Source organism: Pecten maximus, chromosome 11 (assembly GCF_902652985.1).
Source record: "Pecten maximus chromosome 11, xPecMax1.1, whole genome shotgun sequence".
Lineage (NCBI taxonomy): Eukaryota > Metazoa > Mollusca > Bivalvia > Pectinida > Pectinidae > Pecten > Pecten maximus.
The window spans coordinates 16,363,253-16,381,673 of NC_047025.1; the positions used below are offsets into that span (position 1 = coordinate 16,363,253).

The following is an 18,421-nucleotide window of genomic DNA, read 5'->3' on the forward strand; positions in this document are numbered from 1 at the left end:
ATACAGAATTCGAGCAACAGGAGGTCTCTGACAAAAACAAAAGCTTCATGTAGCACGACAAACAATGAGAAGAGATAAGCATCGTAGGGAAGCAGCAAAAAAGGAAATGGCAAAGATATTGGTACAATCGACACAGATCAGCTCCGAAAACGGATGTAAAACAATATCAATATAGAGAAAGGTTATTCCGGAGAATCAAATAAGAAGGGTCAAGACATGAAAATACATGTATAAGCGGTACCTGTATATAACGAACAACAGGGAGTGTGCAACACAGGGACCGGCCATCCTAAAGAACCATCAAAAGTCAAGAAACAGAAAGCGACACAGATTATATACCTACGATAAAAATTAAAGTTGACATGAACATTTATTGACCTATTTTTTCAGGGCAGTTTCATGCCGATATTTTTTCAGGTAAATTTTACCTCAAGACATTTCAGAAAAGCAACAAAGCCAGAAAGTGACAAAAACAGCACATTAGGATTATCAAACACAGAGAAGTGGCAAACGGCATAAAGTGGATCTTACAGAATCCTATAAAATACACAACAGGACACAAGTAACAGTGAGAAGCAACAAAAACAGCAAAAGGTAGAAAGAGAATAGTCAACAAAAGGCAGCGAAACAAAAAAGCACACATCAAGAGAAAAGCAGATAAAAGAAAGCAACATCAGAGAAAAGCAGATAAAAGGAAGCAACATCAGAGAAAAGCAGATAAAAGGAAGCAACATCAGAAAAGCAAAACAGATAAAAAGAAAGCAGGAAACGAGAAAATTAGAAAAACAAGAAGCAGATAATGAGAACTAGTAAAGAGCAGTATGCAGGCAACATCGAGAATCAGCGAAATAAGGAGTGGGCAACTTCGAGAAGTAGCAATATAGGGAGTGGGTAACATCGAGAACTAGCAAAACAGAAGTGGGCAACAACAAGAAGTAGCGAGATAGGGAGTGGGCAACATGGAAAAGTGGCAAAATTTGAAGTGGGCAACATCGAGAAATAACAAAATAGGGAGTGGGTAACAATGAGAAGTAGCAAAATCGTGAGTAAGCAACAGCGAGAGGTATAAAAATAGGGAGTGGGTAACAACGAGAATCAGCAAAAATAGGGAGTGGGCAACAACGAGAAGTAGCAAAATCGGGAGTGGGCAACAGCGAGAGGTATAAAAATAGGGAGTGGGTAACAACGAGAATCAGCAAAATAGGGAGTGGGCAACAACGTGATGTAGCAAAATAGGGAGTGGGCAACAACGAGAAGTAGCAAAATCGGGAGTGGGCAACAACGAGAGGTATAAAAATAGGGAGTGGGTAACAACGAGAATCAGCAAAATAGGGAGTGGGCAACAACGAGAAGTAGCAAAATAGGGAGTGGGCAACAGCGAGAGGTATAAAAATAGGGAGTGGGTAACAACGAGATGTAGCAAAATAGGGAGTGGGCAACAACGAGAAGTATAAAAATAGGGAGTGGGCAACAACGAGAAGTAGCAAAACCGGGAGTGGGCAACAGCGAGAGGTATAAAAATAGGGAGTGGGTAACAACGAGAAGTATAAAAATAGGGAGTGGGCAACAACGAGAAGTATAAAAATAGGGAGTGGGCAACAACGAGAAGTAGCAAAATAGGGAGTGGGCAACAACGAGAATCAGCAAAAATAGGGAGTGGGCAACAACGAGATGTAGCAAAATAGGGAGTGGGCAACAACGAGAAGTAGCAAAACCGGGAGTGGGCAACAGCGAGAAGTATAAAAATAGGGAGTGGGCAACAACGAGAAGTATAAAAATAGGGAGTGGGTAACAACGAGAAGTAGCAAAATAGGGAGTGGGTAACAACGAGATGTAGCAAAATAGGGAGTGGGCAACAACGAGAAGTATAAAAATAGGGAGTGGGTAACAACGAGAATCAGCAAAAATAGGGAGTGGGCAACAACGAGAAGTAGCAAAATCGGGAGTGGGCAACAGCAAGAGGTATAAAAATAGGGAGTGGGTAACAACGAGAATCAGCAAAATAGGGAGTGGGCAACAACGAGAAGTAGCAAAATAGGGAGTGGGCAACAGCGAGAAGTATAAAAATAGGGAGTGGGCAACAACGAGAAGTATAAAAATAGGGAGTGGGCAACAACGAGAAGTAGCAAAATCGGGAGTGGGCAACAACGAGAAGTATAAAAATAGTAAGTGGGCAACATCGACAAGAAACAATCGGAAGCGGGCCGCAGGAAAAGATACAGATCGATGACATACCAGAAACAACTCACACGAGAAGTAACGAACAACGCCCACACAGAAAAGATACCGTCAGCAGGAAGCGATCACTTGGAGAAGTGACAAAACGTTCGCGCGTGTGGCACGCCATTTACTTCAAATGGTTCTGCTTCACGTGTTCCCCATAGGAAGTATATCTGTAATGTTAATCACTCCAAATTGAGTGTATTCAGTAATGTGATAAGCATGGAAATATCCAGACATTGATATTCGCCGTTATATCTGATAGCAATTGTTTCACTTCACATCGTCTGGACTGCTGACATGAATTGTGATGATTTTTGATTAGTGACGTACACAAATGACGAACTATTTTCAGCCTGAAAATAAAATTGCATAAATGAACTTACTAGTATCTACATGACATACATGAATGTGAAAATATCTTCATTAGTTGTCTGTTGGTGAACTGGGGTTAATACGATCGCACTATGTTTGCCCGCCTTACCTACTTGTCACATCAATGATCTGTGAATGAAACGTTGGAACCTGAACGGTTTAGCTCTAGATAGCATTAGCTCAATTAATGGCGATATGAAGGACACTTCAGTCCTGCATATGTGGCCTGTGTCAATATAGATTTTTTTCGATATTTCTTAAAACGTTCTAGAAGGATATTTCTCAAACCTCACATGTAGGTTGCCCTTGATGCCTAGAAGTGCCCATTTAATTTTGAATCTGATCGGGAAAACAAAATGGCCAACAGGCGGCCATCTTATATTTTGACAGTAGAAGGTTATTATCGTTATTTCTTGAAAAGTGCTAGAGAGATATTTCTCAAACTTCACGTGTAGTCCTCTGGTCCCTTGTTGTGTCCATTCATTTTTGAGTCTGATCGGGAAAATAAAATGGCCGACAGGCAGCCATCTTGGATTTTTGTAGTTTAAGATTGTTATCGCTTTTTCTTGAAAAAGAATTGGAGGGAAATTTTTCATGCTTTAGATGTATGTTCCCATTGCTCCTTAATTGTGCCATTATAATCCTTAATCTGACCAGGAAAACAAAATGGTTGACAGGCAGTCATCTTTGATTTTGGCAGTTTAAATTTGAAAACGATTCATTTCAGAAAGTTCTTCTTAGATTTGTCTTAGGCTTCTTACGTAGGTTCCCAATTTATCAAACTATTTAGAGGAAAAAGGAATAAAAGGGAAAAGTAGGGAAAAGGTCAATCTTGCATGGGACAGATAGATATATCATTTAATTGTGGGTGCCAAGATCCGTCTTCGACCTCTAGATCCATTTGTAATAGCATTTGTAATACAGCAAAGTAGCAATTATTTAGAGTTACCTATATTAGAGTTTGTCTGGGAATCAGTATCTTAAGTGTTCCACACTAAAGATATAACTTCATACATACATCTGTCGTAACTAGGCAATGCCGTGTACCATCGATCGCAGGTGTTTCATAGGTCAAGGTCACAGGTAGTAGAGTTGAAAGGTCATTCTTATTTAACAGTTCTCTGTAACTTCCAGTCGCCTGTGACCACTGTGGTGTAACGTGAGTGACCGCTGTGATGTAATGTGAGTGACCGCTGTAACGAAAGTAGATTTATTTTGCTATTCTCGGCTGTATGATAGTGTCAACCAATGCTGTCCTAAACAGTAGACTTCCCTGAATGGTAGACTTCTTTTTCGCCTATATTATGCGGCTAGCAAATAAGAATCTAATCAGTATGCTCAGCCGGAACTATATTTATTGTCATTTTTTGACAGACACAAATACCATTTAAAAAACACGAAATAATTTAATTATTAAAGGATTGGAGTGGTTGCCTTGACGTCATTTCAAGGAATCACAAGGTTTACATGAAGATGTCATTGTAATCTCGTTCATTAGCAACATTAATTAACACAGTGTTATCCGGTCCAAACATAGCGGCCAGACTTTATAAGGGTTCCATACCTAGAAGTGAAGACTTCGATTTACACACTATAGTCATCTCATCTAAACACTAATTACTTCCTTGCAATCAGAACCGGATGTCGTATATCATCCGACTATTGACGTGTTTACTGTGGTACTAGCACACCCACACGACCCAGTGTAAACACCAACTATTGACGTGTTTACTGTGGTACTGGGACATCCACACGACCCAGTGTAAACACCAACTATTGACGTGTTTACTGTGGTACTGGGACATCAACACGACCCAGTGTAAACACCAGCTATTGACGTGTTTACTGTGGTACTGGGACATCCACACGACCCAGTGTAAACACCAACTATTGACGTGTTTACTGTGGTACTAGGACATCCACACGACCCAGTGTAAACACTAACTAAGTCACTACAGTCACGCAATGACTCGCTTCGCATGCGTGTGCTTAGGTTTACATAGGCGCGTATAGCCTAAACAACTGTTCAGTATTCTGGGCAGCGCCAGCAGCTTAATTGTTCAATAAATAATTTCAACGCATCTGTTCGTCTTCCCTCTTGTTTTATTCCCGGGGTAACAACTAACAATTTACACAAATGCCGGAACACTAATTCCGGAAAAAGAGTTATAGTAATTTACGGAACCAAATCTCCGGATCAGTTTGATCCCACTACATTACATTTATATCACCCTAGTTAATCTCATTCTGACAGATATAACAATAGGTATAGCTCCCTTCTATGTTTGACTGACACAAGTTAACTATCAGAAAAGACTCTTATCCATGATAATAAAGCACACAATTATAACAATTGTTATTACAAAATGTAACGTGGCAATTCAACAGTGCATTTGTTCACAAGTATAGTGCTGATATAGTGTATGCATTTCATTAACTCATAATCATTTACCCACAATCAGTACTTCTCACAATTTCTCCTCATGTGCTAAACCAATGGCAATACCAGTATGAACAATATAATGTGGTCTGCAAAATACAGTGCATGATGACAAACAATTCAAAGTTATCAAAAATTTCAGCACTAACAAAGGGAGATAACTAGTAAAAAATGGTTCAGCACCTATTCTGGCACATATATTCAAACTGACTAGAATTAATACAATTCAAAATCTTAGAAAAACAGTCTACTACACAAACGGTAAAGGTGAATATAACATAATATAAATTCAGAAAATGACTCATTAACATTGTAAAGTTTCAATAACAGGTATTATTTCTGCCTGGAAAATTTACAGAAATACTAAACCTCTTGACAAAAAAACTAGTAAATTGTCCTCCTAAGAAGGAATGACTTGTAAATATCTAACAATGTCCTTCCAAGTCATATACAATGATTTACTCCAGAATAGGGGGCGAGTGTGCTCTAACAGCTTTATGCATATTCTTGTTTAAGTCACAGGCATCAATCCACACTGCATTTTGTGCAGGTTCTCCAGCAAACTGTAGTAAATACTTCAATGAAGATCCTGACCCCTTTTGACCTATGACACGTTTGACCTTGTAAAATGGAGCACTGTCGGAATCCGTACTAAAAGAGTTCTGAGATTCAGCGACACGGTATCGAACAGGTTTTCCACAAGTTCGTTTGGGACGAACTGGGAAAGATGTTGTGGGCAGAGATTCCTTATTGGAGGGTAGATCATTATCAAAGTGAGAGTTACTAGTTTGACTACCACAATCTACACTGGTTGTATCCTTGCGTGGCAGTTGGGGGTTTTCCGTTTGAATACCACAATCTACACCTGAAATCCTTTCGTGTAGTGACAGATCCTGTAAGGTATGAACAAGGAGATGGCTGACGGACGTAAGCCATTTTCAGACGATTGACATGAATAGGGTGAGGTTGACATTTCCGAGAAATAGGGTCACTGAGAATGACTCGATGATCAGAACAAACTTGGTCTACAACATAAGGTCCGGTATAGACTGGCTGCAGTTTCTGACCTTTCCCAGTCTGTGTGGAATGTAGGTACACATAGTCTCCTTTGGATAAATGTAGATCCTTTGCTGATGAATTTACCCTATCAACCATAATCTGTTTTGACTGTTCGACATTTTCCAGCACACAAGAACGAATGGTCTTCAGCTTCCTTAAGAATTGTTGCATGTAGATTTCACAATCTGGTGACAGGGAATAGAGATTGTCAGGTTGAATGTGAACCAGAGGGAAACTCGGGCGTTGACCAAACAATATCTCAAAAGGTGCATATCCCAAGCTGGAGTTGACACTAAGGTTGATAGCAAAGACAATAGAAAGTAGAAGGTCATCCCAATTTTTCCGTGTATCATTCACAAAAGGTGTCATCCTTTCCTCTAACGTTTTGTGTAGCCGTTCACAAGCTCCAAGGCAGTGGTGAGCGAAACTAGGAGTGAACTGTTGTTTGATTCCCATTTGTTTGCAAACTTCCTGTGTAACGCGAGCAATAAACTCTGATCCCTGGTCACTGAGTATGGTATGACAAACACCGTATTGACAAAACATCTGATACATTGCTGATGACACAGTCAAAGCATCTTTACTTGGTATAGCTTGAGCATAGAGAAACTTGCTAAACATATCCACAGCCGTAAAGACATACACATTCCCTTTGTAAGTTGTGGGTAGGGGACCAAGCAAATCGACTTGCCACACTTGAAATGGACGACTTGGTGTTGGATATGATGTAATTGATGCTTTTGTATGCACTTTGGTGAGTTTACGACTTTGACATTCTGTACAAGACTTCACATAGTCACTGACATAAGTAGACATTTTAGGAAAGAAGTAATGTTCTTTGATACGGTCCAGGGTGTCGGTGATACCGCCATGAGCTCCTATTACAGAATCATGATACAGTTCTAGTATTGTCTTGATTAATGACTTGGGAACAACAATTTGGTATTGACACATGTCTTTTGTCCGTCGTGATTTCGCGACCCGCGAATGGAGAAGAACACCATCAGCTATTATGTAATCAGATGCTTCCAATAGAATTTGTCGCGACAGTTTCTGCGATAAAGGTAACTCATTGTTCTTGAGATACTTCAGTAGAGGAAGAAGATCCGCATCAGCATGTTGTAGAATCGCAATGCTAGAACGACTGAGATCGGCATTTGCGAGAAATTGGTCAAGTGAGAAATGATTAGTGTCAATCTCGCTGTTAGTGTTAGGCACTGAAGGTTCATCCACAACACCAGTTGAGTCGGTTGGCACATGTTCAGCACCGTGCTCAGTATCATGTGAAACATTCATAGTGTCTTTATCACTAAATAATACAGTGTCACTATTGGAAAGAGTGTCTCTATCACTAGTACTTGTAATATTGTCATTTACAGGAAAAGCATTTATCGCATCCTCAAAATGATCATGATCACTCTCAATCACCTCGCTCGGATGATCCGTCACATCTATGTCTGTAGATACCAGATAATTAGCATCACCTGGAGTTCCCAAGTCTGTATCAACACTATATAGCCCAGATTTCTTGTCATCCTGTGTAGTTTCCCGATAATAGTATGGACACCGCCTTTCAGTGTCAATATCTGTTGACTGTTCCATATGTTCCTGGAAGTGTTCCACATCCTGACTTGGTGTGTGTTCCATATCCTGACCTTCTTTATGTTCTATGTCATGTTCCTTGAAATGTTTCATATTCTGCCTGAAAGACTGGTTTTGTTGATGAAACTTATGGTTTCCCCTGCGTCGCCTAGATAGACATATTTTACTGTCACTTTCCATGTCTGTGTCCGTATCATAACCATCATCAATATGTAATATGGAAGGGGGTGGACGCGCCATTACCTGGATGTTGTTGCTTTGTGGATCAGACAATAATGTTTCCTTAAAAGTTATATTTCCTGTTCTCTCCTCCACATAAGGAAAGAAAGGATCACTGGCAGCTGGACTCTCAAAACCACTGTTGCTCTCTTCTCTGTCTTCTGGTTCCCTAGAAAGTGCATCCGGAACAATCATTTCCTTCCCTGGTTTGTAGTGAATGGTGAAATTAAATTCCTGTAAAATCGCCAGCCACCTATCATATATTGCACCTTTGAGTTTCTTCAAAAAGAGGGGTTTGAGGGCTTGATGGTCACATTCTATAATAAAGTTAGTACCTCTAACATACTGAGCACAGTCTAATACAGCTGTAGTTACTCCCAAAAGCTCAAGTTTAGTAGGCCCATATGACCGTTGGTACCTTGACAGACTTTTTGATCCAAATCTAACGACTTTTGGTACACCATCCGGGTTATCTGTGGTTGGATGATTTTGATATAACATATACCCAATTCCTCGGCTAGAAGTATCTACCGCTATCCGAAACTGGAGATCATAGCGAGGGTATGCAAGAGCGGGTGATTTGAGCAATAAGTCTTTTAAGTCTTGAAAGGCCTTCGAATGACTTCGTGTCCAATGGTATTTGACTCCTTTCTTTAGCAAGAAGAAAAGAGGGTCTGCTGTCTCGGCAAACTGTGGTATATACTTCCGAAACCACCCGACTAATCCAAGAAAGCGACGTAATGACTTGGCCGACGTTGGACGACTGTAATCCTGTATAGCCTTTATACGATCTTGCGGTGCTCGAATACCATTCTTTGAAATCAGGTGACCTAAGAACAAACACTCTTCTTGTGCAAAATGACATTTCTGAGGACCAAGTTTAAGACCAGATTCTCTAAATCTTGAAAATACTTCACGAAGATCAGCCATGTGATGATCAAACGAGTCAGAGCAAATGATGACGTCATCCAAATAACATAAGACGGACTGGAATGTTAGCCCGCGCAAGACAGTGTCCATAAGTAATTGGAATGAGTTGGGGGCAGTACTGAGCCCCATTGGTAACCGTAGAAACTTATAGGTCCCGAAACAGGTATTGAATGCTGTATAAGGCGAGGACTGTCCATCAATGCCCATTTGGAAGAAACCAGAGCTTAAGTCTATGGAAGTAATAAAGTTTGGAATACAAGATGTGAAAGATTCAGTTAATTCCTGTAAATCTGGTATAGCGTACTTGAATTGTTGTGTCTGCGAATTTAAATAGCGGAAGTCACAACAAAACCGATATTGGGATAGATGGGCTTCCTTTGTTCCAGGAACAGTTCGATCATTTTTCTTGCTCTTTTTGGAAACTAACACAATTGGACTTGTAATTGGCACATTTGTGTTCACAGAAAGTGTATGTAGTTTAATACAGTCATTGGCCATGTGACCAAATTGTTCACATAATTGGCACTGAGTTTCTGGAGAACTCTGTCCGTTCTGTGCCCACTGACATTGTCGTCGCACATGACCTTTGCCACCACACTGAAAACACGTGCTATGTTGCCCACCCTGTAAACCGTGAATATTTCCGCGTGCAAGCGAATCAATCTTCTGGGTCAGTTCCTGAATCTGTAATCCCTGGGTCTGTAATTGCTGATGAAGTTGACTGATATTCTCCTCCTTCCTTACAGCGTTAACATGGACTGCAGTATGGGGCGCAGAGAAATTTACACTGTCTTTCCGATATCCGAAGGTATCACCCATCTTCGCACTTTGGAAAGCTGCCTCCATAGTACTGGGACTCCCAGCCCGCACAAAAAATTGGAGCTGGCCTGGCAGGCCATCGATAAACTTGGTCAGCATGTCCAGTGATGACTTGTGAAGTCTGTTGCCTTTCTTCATGATAAGGCCATAATAATCCTCAATCCTCATATCTGGTAACAGTTGCAACTGATTGAATAACTGGGATTCAGCATATAGGGATGCATTCGTGTTTGGGCCTATTTCAACATAAGTGTCCTTGAATTTAGACTGTAGGGCACACCATGATGTTCGGCATAGCTCATCAAGTCCCTGGTACCATGTATAAGCAGGCCCAGTTAAATACAGTGAAAAGGCACTAATAAGGCGCCGACTGTCATATATATCTTGAGAGTGTATACCCTGTACACACATGTGAGAAACAAAGTCATTGAGGAATTTCCCAGCATCCTCGTTTGGGTATCCATTAAACTTCTGTAATGGGGGTAATGATGAAATCTGGGGAGCGGAACTCTGCATAGCAAATGATCTGGTGTGAAACACCGGCACTTGCGTACTGGTAAAAGGATTCCCGCCAAAAGACTCCATATTCTCCATCTTACAATCAAACAAATCTCGTCGGACTCTACGGGTGTATACCCAACTTCAAATGGATTTGTTATTGCTAATTTACTGTTCATGTTCCACAGGAATAGTAGGCTTATGGTCAACAGTTCAAGAGCTAGAGTTGCGGCACAGCGATGCGGGAAAAATGGCGGCACACATGTCAACATAAGTAGGACAACGCATCTAACTACAGTCTATCACCGGTTCAACGTTAATGTCATTATGTAATGCAAGCACACAAATTACGAATCATACTCCCGGTTTGGATTCTCCACCATGTTCAGTATTCTGGGCAGCGCCAGCAGCTTAATTGTTCAATAAATAATTTCAACGCATCTGTTCGTCTTCCCTCTTGTTTATTCCCGGGGTAACAACTAACAATTTACACAAATGCCGGAACACTAATTCCGGAAAAAGAGTTATAGTAATTTACGGAACCAAATCTCCGGATCAGTTTGATCCCACTACATTACACAACGTCGTGTATGTAACTATTATCAAACAGACATCAGTACGCATGACACGTACTCATTCCCTGCAGATTCGAAGACAAATAATTGTTTTATTGTAAATTTTCCGGTTTTGACTCGCACAAGGCAACGGCTATGAGACACTTTTATCTGGAATCGCTCTTTATGTGTAATATCTGGTGTGTCACACTGACATACCATCTATCCAGCCAGCATGTTGAGTTCAGTAGCTGATCCGATTATATCAATTAATACATTGTATAAAATATTTACAAGAAAATGAATAATATAATCTTACATTAGGCGAAGATTCCATACGACTTTAAATCATATGCATCAAATGCATATAACATTCATAAATCTTCCTTTTATGGATATATAGCTGAATTGTGGAAACGACTGAAGCCTAACAGTGTTAATGATTCATTAAAACAACCTCTAATCACTGAAGCCTAACAGTGTTGATGATTCATTAAAACAACCTCTAATCACTGAAGCCTAACCGTGTTGATGATTCATTAAAACAACCTCTAATCACTGAAGCCTAACCGTGTTGATGATTCATTAAAACAACCACTAATCACTGAAGCCTAACCGTGTTGATGATTCATTAAAACAACCGCTAATCACTGAAGCCTAACCGTGTTGATGATTCATTAAAACAACCACTTATCACTGAAGCCTAACCGTGTTGATGATTCCTACAAACAATCGCTAATCACTGAAGCCTAACCGTGTTGATGATTCATTAAAACCACTAATCACTGAAGCCTAACCGTGTTGATGATTCATTAAAACAACCTCTAATCACTGAAGCCTAACCGTGTTGATGATTCATTAAAACAACCTCTAATCACTGAAGCCTAACTGTGTTGATGATTCATTAAAACAACCTCTAATCACTGAAGCCTAACTGTGTTGATGATTCATTAAAACAACCGCTAATAACTGAAGCCTAACCGTGTTGATGATTCATTAAAACAACCTCTAATCACTGAAGCCTAACTGTGTTGATGATTCATTAAAACAACCTCTAATCACTGAAGCCTAACCGTGTTGATGATTCATTAAAACAACCTCTAATCACTGAAGCCTAGCCGTGTTGATGATTCATTAAAACAACCACTAATCACTGAAGCCTAACCGTGTTGATGATTCCTACAAACAATCGCTAATCACTGAAGCCTAACCGTGTTGATGATTCATTAAAACAACCACTAATCACTGAAGCCTAACCGTGATGATGATTCATTAAAACAACCGCTAATCACTGAAGCCTAACCGTGTTGATGATTCATTAAAACAACCGCTAATCACTGAAGCCTAACCGTGTTGATGATTCATTAAAACAACCACTAATCACTGAAGCCTAACCGTGATGATGATTCATTAAAACAACCGCTTATCACTGAAGCCTAACCGTGTTGATGATTCATTAAAACAACCTCTAATCACTGAAGCCTAACCGTGTTGATGATTCATGAAAACAACCACTAATCACTGAAGCCTAACTGTGTTCAGGATTCATTAAAACATGATTTCTTCTTATAGATAATAGTTTTAAGCGATATACGAGCCTACTGCGAAATATGTTTTATCGATAAATGCTATGAGTTTTTAATCTCCGATGATGTTTGTAAACAATGTTACACGGAGGAAGTCGAACGGAGCCACGTGGGTTCGAGTGACGAGTTCGCGCGGAATTCTGCTTACGTGCGGTAGGTAACATATGCATTCTTGTAGGACCTACCCAATTGTAATGATAATTTTTCTGTTTCTAAACATTTTAGGTTGGACAGTATGAAAGTCTGCTTAGTATTAATAGAGCTAGCGCTACTAATACTATATCAACAAGGTGTAACATTCGAAAAACCGAAAGTGGCGGGTGAACTTCGATTCACTTTGAATTTAAGTTCAATCCGATTAAAATATCAAATTCACGTAAAGTTCAGTAACGTACCTTGGCTTAGAATCCTTTAATATCAATGCATGTCATTCTTTTGCCGTATGACAATGATTTAAATTTAAGAAGATGGACCAAAAGCGGTCGTGATAGCCGACGATGCATCGACTGTGAAACGGAAGTAGTCTGTATATTTTAGAGTGGTAGAAAGGGTGGGGGGTGGGGGGGTGGGGGGGGGGGGGGGGGCAATATGATTGGTCGACAACTCTATAGACAATACTAACTATATTTGTTACAGTTATAGTCTATGTGTTAGATACTGTACTTCGCCATATGGGATCTCGGGAGTATCTAGGGAAACTGCAAATTTGATTTTCCGATCAACTATTCATAATTACACGATTTAATGAACACTGTTGCCAACATTACCTAGTCAATGTACAGTTTAAAGTAAGGCAAACCTAAAGTAAATATATAAAATACAGCAACGCAACTTACATTGTACATAGTGTGTTACATTGTACCTTCACCTTACAGTGTATGTTTTGTCGTATATTGCAACTTTGTCATACAATGTAATATTGTCGTGAAACCTTTTAATAACTTTGTCATACAATGTAATATTGTCGTGGAACCTTTTAATAACTTTGTTGGACAGTGTAATGTTTTCAAACAATATAGCGGTGTTATATTACGTAAAACAATGTTACAATGAAGTGTTCATTGTCGTTATCACGTGACTGAAATGCACTTGGATGACATCAAACATACGAACAACAACAATTCGCCGACAGAGAGATAATTCCATCACTGATTTAATCGTAAGAGGGTGCTACGAAGGTTCTACCTGGACAATTTAATTGATGCTAGAGAACGACGCCTTCAGATCCTAAGTGGACTGGATATCTCTGTCGGCGCCATGATACTGGGAAATAGAAGACTATACGGAATTATTGTGTGTGTATTTTCTAATTAAAAAGAGAATTACAAGAAAGTGAAAAACGCAAATATAGTCCAATAGATTTAGCACGTTGTGTGTAGACGTCATTGTACATGTATGGGGTTGTAGTGCGGGATGAAATGCCGTTCAAAGGCATGACACAAAGACATTTCTCTATCAATCACTACATACACAACGAGTGATGTGCTTTCAACGTTTATATCTGCATCATCAAGTAATTAACAGTAAGTACTTGTTCCAGAAGTAGATCTCACACAGGTGAAGCAGATGGTCTGGATATATCACATATACCCATTGATGCCCCTGTTTTCACCTGCTTACCAATCACTGAATACACCTAATCAAAACTGAACGTTTTCACCCGTATCATCACAGATATGGATTGACAGTTCGTTTGATTCGTGTAAAATAAAGGTGTAATTTTATTTATTCATAAGAACGTGTGTAACGAGTTCGTGTTTAGATTCATGGTAACTGTCTCAAACAGTTTTCCATTAGCTCAGATGTGCCCCTTCATCCACTTAATTTAAAGATGAGCCCTTAAACTACAATTATCTGGTTTGGCTCCTTTGAACGTCGATTGATTAGACTATAAAGAGACGAAGTCGTTATGTAGTGACGGCTGATCAGAGCGGGTCGATAGTTGGTGACCAGCAAACAGCCTATCAGTACAAATCAGGTATATATACTTCCCAGTGTGAGCTAGATACTTATTAGAAATAAAGATTAGCAGGCAAACAACTCGGGATGTAGCATCCCGGCATTGTAGGGATCAACAAACATGAAAAAGTGTTTAAAACATTAATGTTGATCGCTCACACTCTGCCGCTTCAGAGTAAGGTAACAGTCGTACAGGCCATTTATCATGAGGAAATCAATGTCAAAACTGCATTTATGAAAATCACTGCCCTCAACACATTGTGTTTCATTATTCAAATGACTGTAGTTGCTGAAGCAGACACGCTGACAACCACGGCCCCAGACGTGTCTACCGCTCAGCACCAGGTCACTACCGTGCGTCCAGCGAACGTGTCAACAGAAGTAGACACCGTCCCGGAACCGTCAAGTGAACCAGAATCAGACGTGCATGTGATACCGGAAACGGAAACATATCAAAACAAAACGTCATCGATAATACCACATGAAAATGAAACAGAACCGACGAATTCTCTGACAACTATTACGTCAAATTCTGAATCAATTACCTCGTCATCCGAACAATCAAGTTCACAGTCTGAGCCGGATTCAGTTACTTCAGAACCAGAAAGTTTAGTAACAAATACTCAGGTCGGTGAACAATCTGTAAATAATAATGAGGACGAGAAAGAGAGCAGTGAACCAGAAAAAATAATAGATCCGTTTCCTGGAACATCAGAACCAGTGCCTGGAACATCAGAACCCGAAACTGTAACATCAGAACCGGAAAGTGTAAGTTCAGAAACTGTAACGTCAGAACCGGAAAGTGTAAGTTCAGAACCCGAAACTGTAACTTCAGAACCAGAAAGTGTAACTTCAGAACCAGAAAGTGAAAGTTCAGAACCCGAAACTGTAACATCAGAACCCGAAACTGTAACTTCAGAACCAGAAAGTGAAAGTTCAGAACCCGAAACTGTAACATCAGAGCCGGAAAATCTAAGTTCAGAACCCGAAACTTTAACTTCAGAACCCGAAAGTGCAAGCTCAGAACCCGAAACTGTGACATCAGAACCCGAAAGTGTAAGCTCAGAACCCGAAACTGTGACATCAGAACCCGAAAGTGCAAGCTCAGAACCCGAAACTGTAACATCAGAACCGGAAAGTGCAAGCTCAGAACCCGAAACTGTAACATCAGAACCGGAGAGTGCAAGCTCAGAACCCGAAACTGTAACGTCAGAACCGGAAAGTGTAAGCTCAGAACCCCAAAATGTGACATCAGAACCGGAGAGTGCAAGCTCAGAACCCGAAACTGTAACTTCAGAACCGGAAAGTGTAAGTTCAGAACCCGAAACTATAACTTCAGAACCGGAAAGTGTAAGCTCAGAACCCGAAATTGTAACATCCGAACCGGAAAGTGTAAGTTCAGAAACCGAAACTGTAACTTCAGAACCAGAAAATGAAAGTTCAGAACCCGAAACTGTGACATCAGAGCCGGAAAATGTAAGTTCAGAACCCGAAACTTTAACTTCAGAACCCGAAAGTGTAAGCTCAGAACCCGAAACTGTAACGTCAGAACCGGAAAGTGCAAGCTCAGAACCCCAAAATGAGACATCAGAACCGGAAAGTGCAAGCTCAGAACCCGAAACTGTAGCATCAGAACCGGAGAGTGTAAATTTGGAACCCGAAACTGTGACATCAGAACCCGAAAGTGCAAGCTCAGAACCCCAAAATGTGACATCAGAACCGGAGAGTGCAAGCTCAGAACCCGAAACTGTAGCATCAGAACCGGAAAGTGTAAGTTCAGAACCCGAAACTCTAACTTCAGAACCGGAAAGTGCAAGCTCAGAACCCGAAACTGTAGCATCAGAACCGGAAAGTGTAAGCTCAGAACCCGAAATTGTAACATCCGAACCGGACAGTGTAAGTGCAGAACCTGAAACTGTAACATCAGAACCGGAAAGTGTAAGCTCAGAACCCGAAACTGTAACATCAGAACCCGAAACTGTAACTTCAGAACCAGAAAGTGAAAGTTCAGAACCCGAAACTGTGACTTCAGAACCAGAAAATGAAAGTTCAGCACCCGAAACTGTGACATCAGAGCCGGAAAATGTAAGTTCAGAACCCGAAACTGTAACTTCAGAACCCGAAAGTGTAAGTTCAGAACCAGAGCCTGTAACATCAGAACCGGAAACTGTCACTTCAGAACCGGAAAATGTAAGTTCAGAACCTGAAATTTTAACATCAGAACCGGAAAATGAAAGTTTAGAACCCGAAACTGTAACATCAGAACCAGAACCTGCAACATCAGAACCGGAAAGTGCAAGCTCAGAACCCGAAACTGTGACATCAGAACCGGAAATTGTAAGTTCAGAACCCGAAACTCTTACATCAGAACCAGAAAGTGTTACTTCAGAACCGGAACCCGTAACGTCGGAACCTGTGATACCGGATTCTGAACCAGGTAGACCGCCGGAAACACCAGAAACCGATACTGAAGGAAGAGAAATCAAAACAACGGATGAACCTGAGCCTGAACCGCCGGGTCTGTCAGATGAATCTCCTACGTCAGAACCTCGGCCGGAAACAGATGGTGAAGACGGAGAAATAACGCCGTCTTCTGAACCGGAGACTGATCCCGAGGTCGCTATTGTTCCACAACCGGAAGTCATTATAAGTGAACCAGAAAATGGATCGGACACATCCTCTGAACCAATGAGTGGTGCGGAGCCTCTGGCGGAACCTGAAAGTTGGCCCGAACCAGGTCCCGACTGGAGCACAGCGTATTCTGTTTGGGGACCAGCATGGCCCAGTCACGTCTTTATATTTGGGTTGTTATTTTTGATTCTCTCAACAACGACGATTGCATTCCTTGTGATACTTTTCTATGAAACTAAGGGAGCATTGCGTGGAAAACTAACAGTTTCCCTTTTGTGTATGACGCTGTTTTTCACATTCTCACGGGCAGTATCTTTGCTGTCCTGACCCCTACTCTACAGCCGGAACCATACCCTGGATCGCCTCACGACTTATATGGTCTTTTGCATATCCGGCCATTACTTCTGCTTTCAGTCTTATCCTTCTTGTACTGCTAGACACCACACGAATGTCTATAGGCCCCCCTCGTTTTCAAAAACTCCCAGCTATCCTGTCAGTGACGGGATTCCACTTCTTGTTAGTGGGGACGACGGATGTTATTGTATTCTATCAACCTGCCGCAAAAGCCATGCTACTTTTATGTCAGGTCCTGTTCATCACATATGGACTGCTTCTTACTGTGGGCTACTTGTATGTAGGAGTCAAGATCCGCCGGAACTGCGTCGCCGGACAGGCAGGTACGTACCACTTCCGGTCAATTGGTCCACCACATACTTTGAGTAATATATGACAAGTAAAGATACCATTTTACATATATCTTCTAATTAACAGACTGATTTTCGAACGAAGGTTGTCTTCTGAGCAGGGGCCCGTGATAATTCCGTCGGTTAGAGCGCCGTCCACGTAACCTTGGGTGAAGATCCGAGGTACGCGGTTCGACACTCACTACCTTTGCTGGTTTGTGTTTCTCGCGAAACTGAGAAACGGGCCAGTCTGTGCTGTCTTGTCTGTATCTTTAGGCAAGACGCTTTACCTTTCTTGCTTTGAATGGCATGCGAAGGGCTTCTCGTATATTGTTCAGTAAGATAGTCACCAACTACTACAGACCTCGCCTCAAAATGACACAGGCTGTTCACGAGGCGATAAGCACAGCAAACAAACAATCAAACAAACAAAATCTAAAACAGAGATATCTTTAGATGAGTTATCTTATTAGGCTACTTATTAAGAAAATGTATATAATATAACGTATATCGTTTGATTTATATCTTATAAATATTTACGATATGTCACTCAAACAAATACAATATATAGCTTATGTGAGCTTGTGAAGCAATTGATCGAAATTGCTCCTTAAATAGATGCAAAATTCATTCAACATTTCCAAAATAATATCAGTACCTACCATTGTGTAGAGTACTAAGACAGAGAAAAGCTGTATGGTTTATGTGTCTATCAACATTAACGTAACGTATATCATAATAAAAAGAACACTCCCTCTGTTTTCATATGCTTACATTGAGACTGATGTCAAGTAAGATATACTCAAAATTCGAAGAAAAGACCATTCTGATTTTCTTATGCTTCAA

At 40.7% G+C, this 18,421-nt stretch overlaps 1 protein-coding gene across 1 annotated transcript; it reads left to right on the forward strand.

Moving 5' to 3' along the window:
• The first annotated feature begins 14,342 nt into the window (after positions 1–14,342).
• On the forward strand, positions 14,343–17,340 carry LOC117338304 (proteoglycan 4-like). The gene has a single exon (XM_033899595.1). It carries the CDS (start codon positions 14,406–14,408, stop codon positions 17,217–17,219), a length of 2,814 nt encoding a protein of 937 aa, XP_033755486.1. The 5' UTR covers positions 14,343–14,405; the 3' UTR covers positions 17,220–17,340.
• Positions 17,341–18,421: the final 1,081 nt, after the last annotated feature.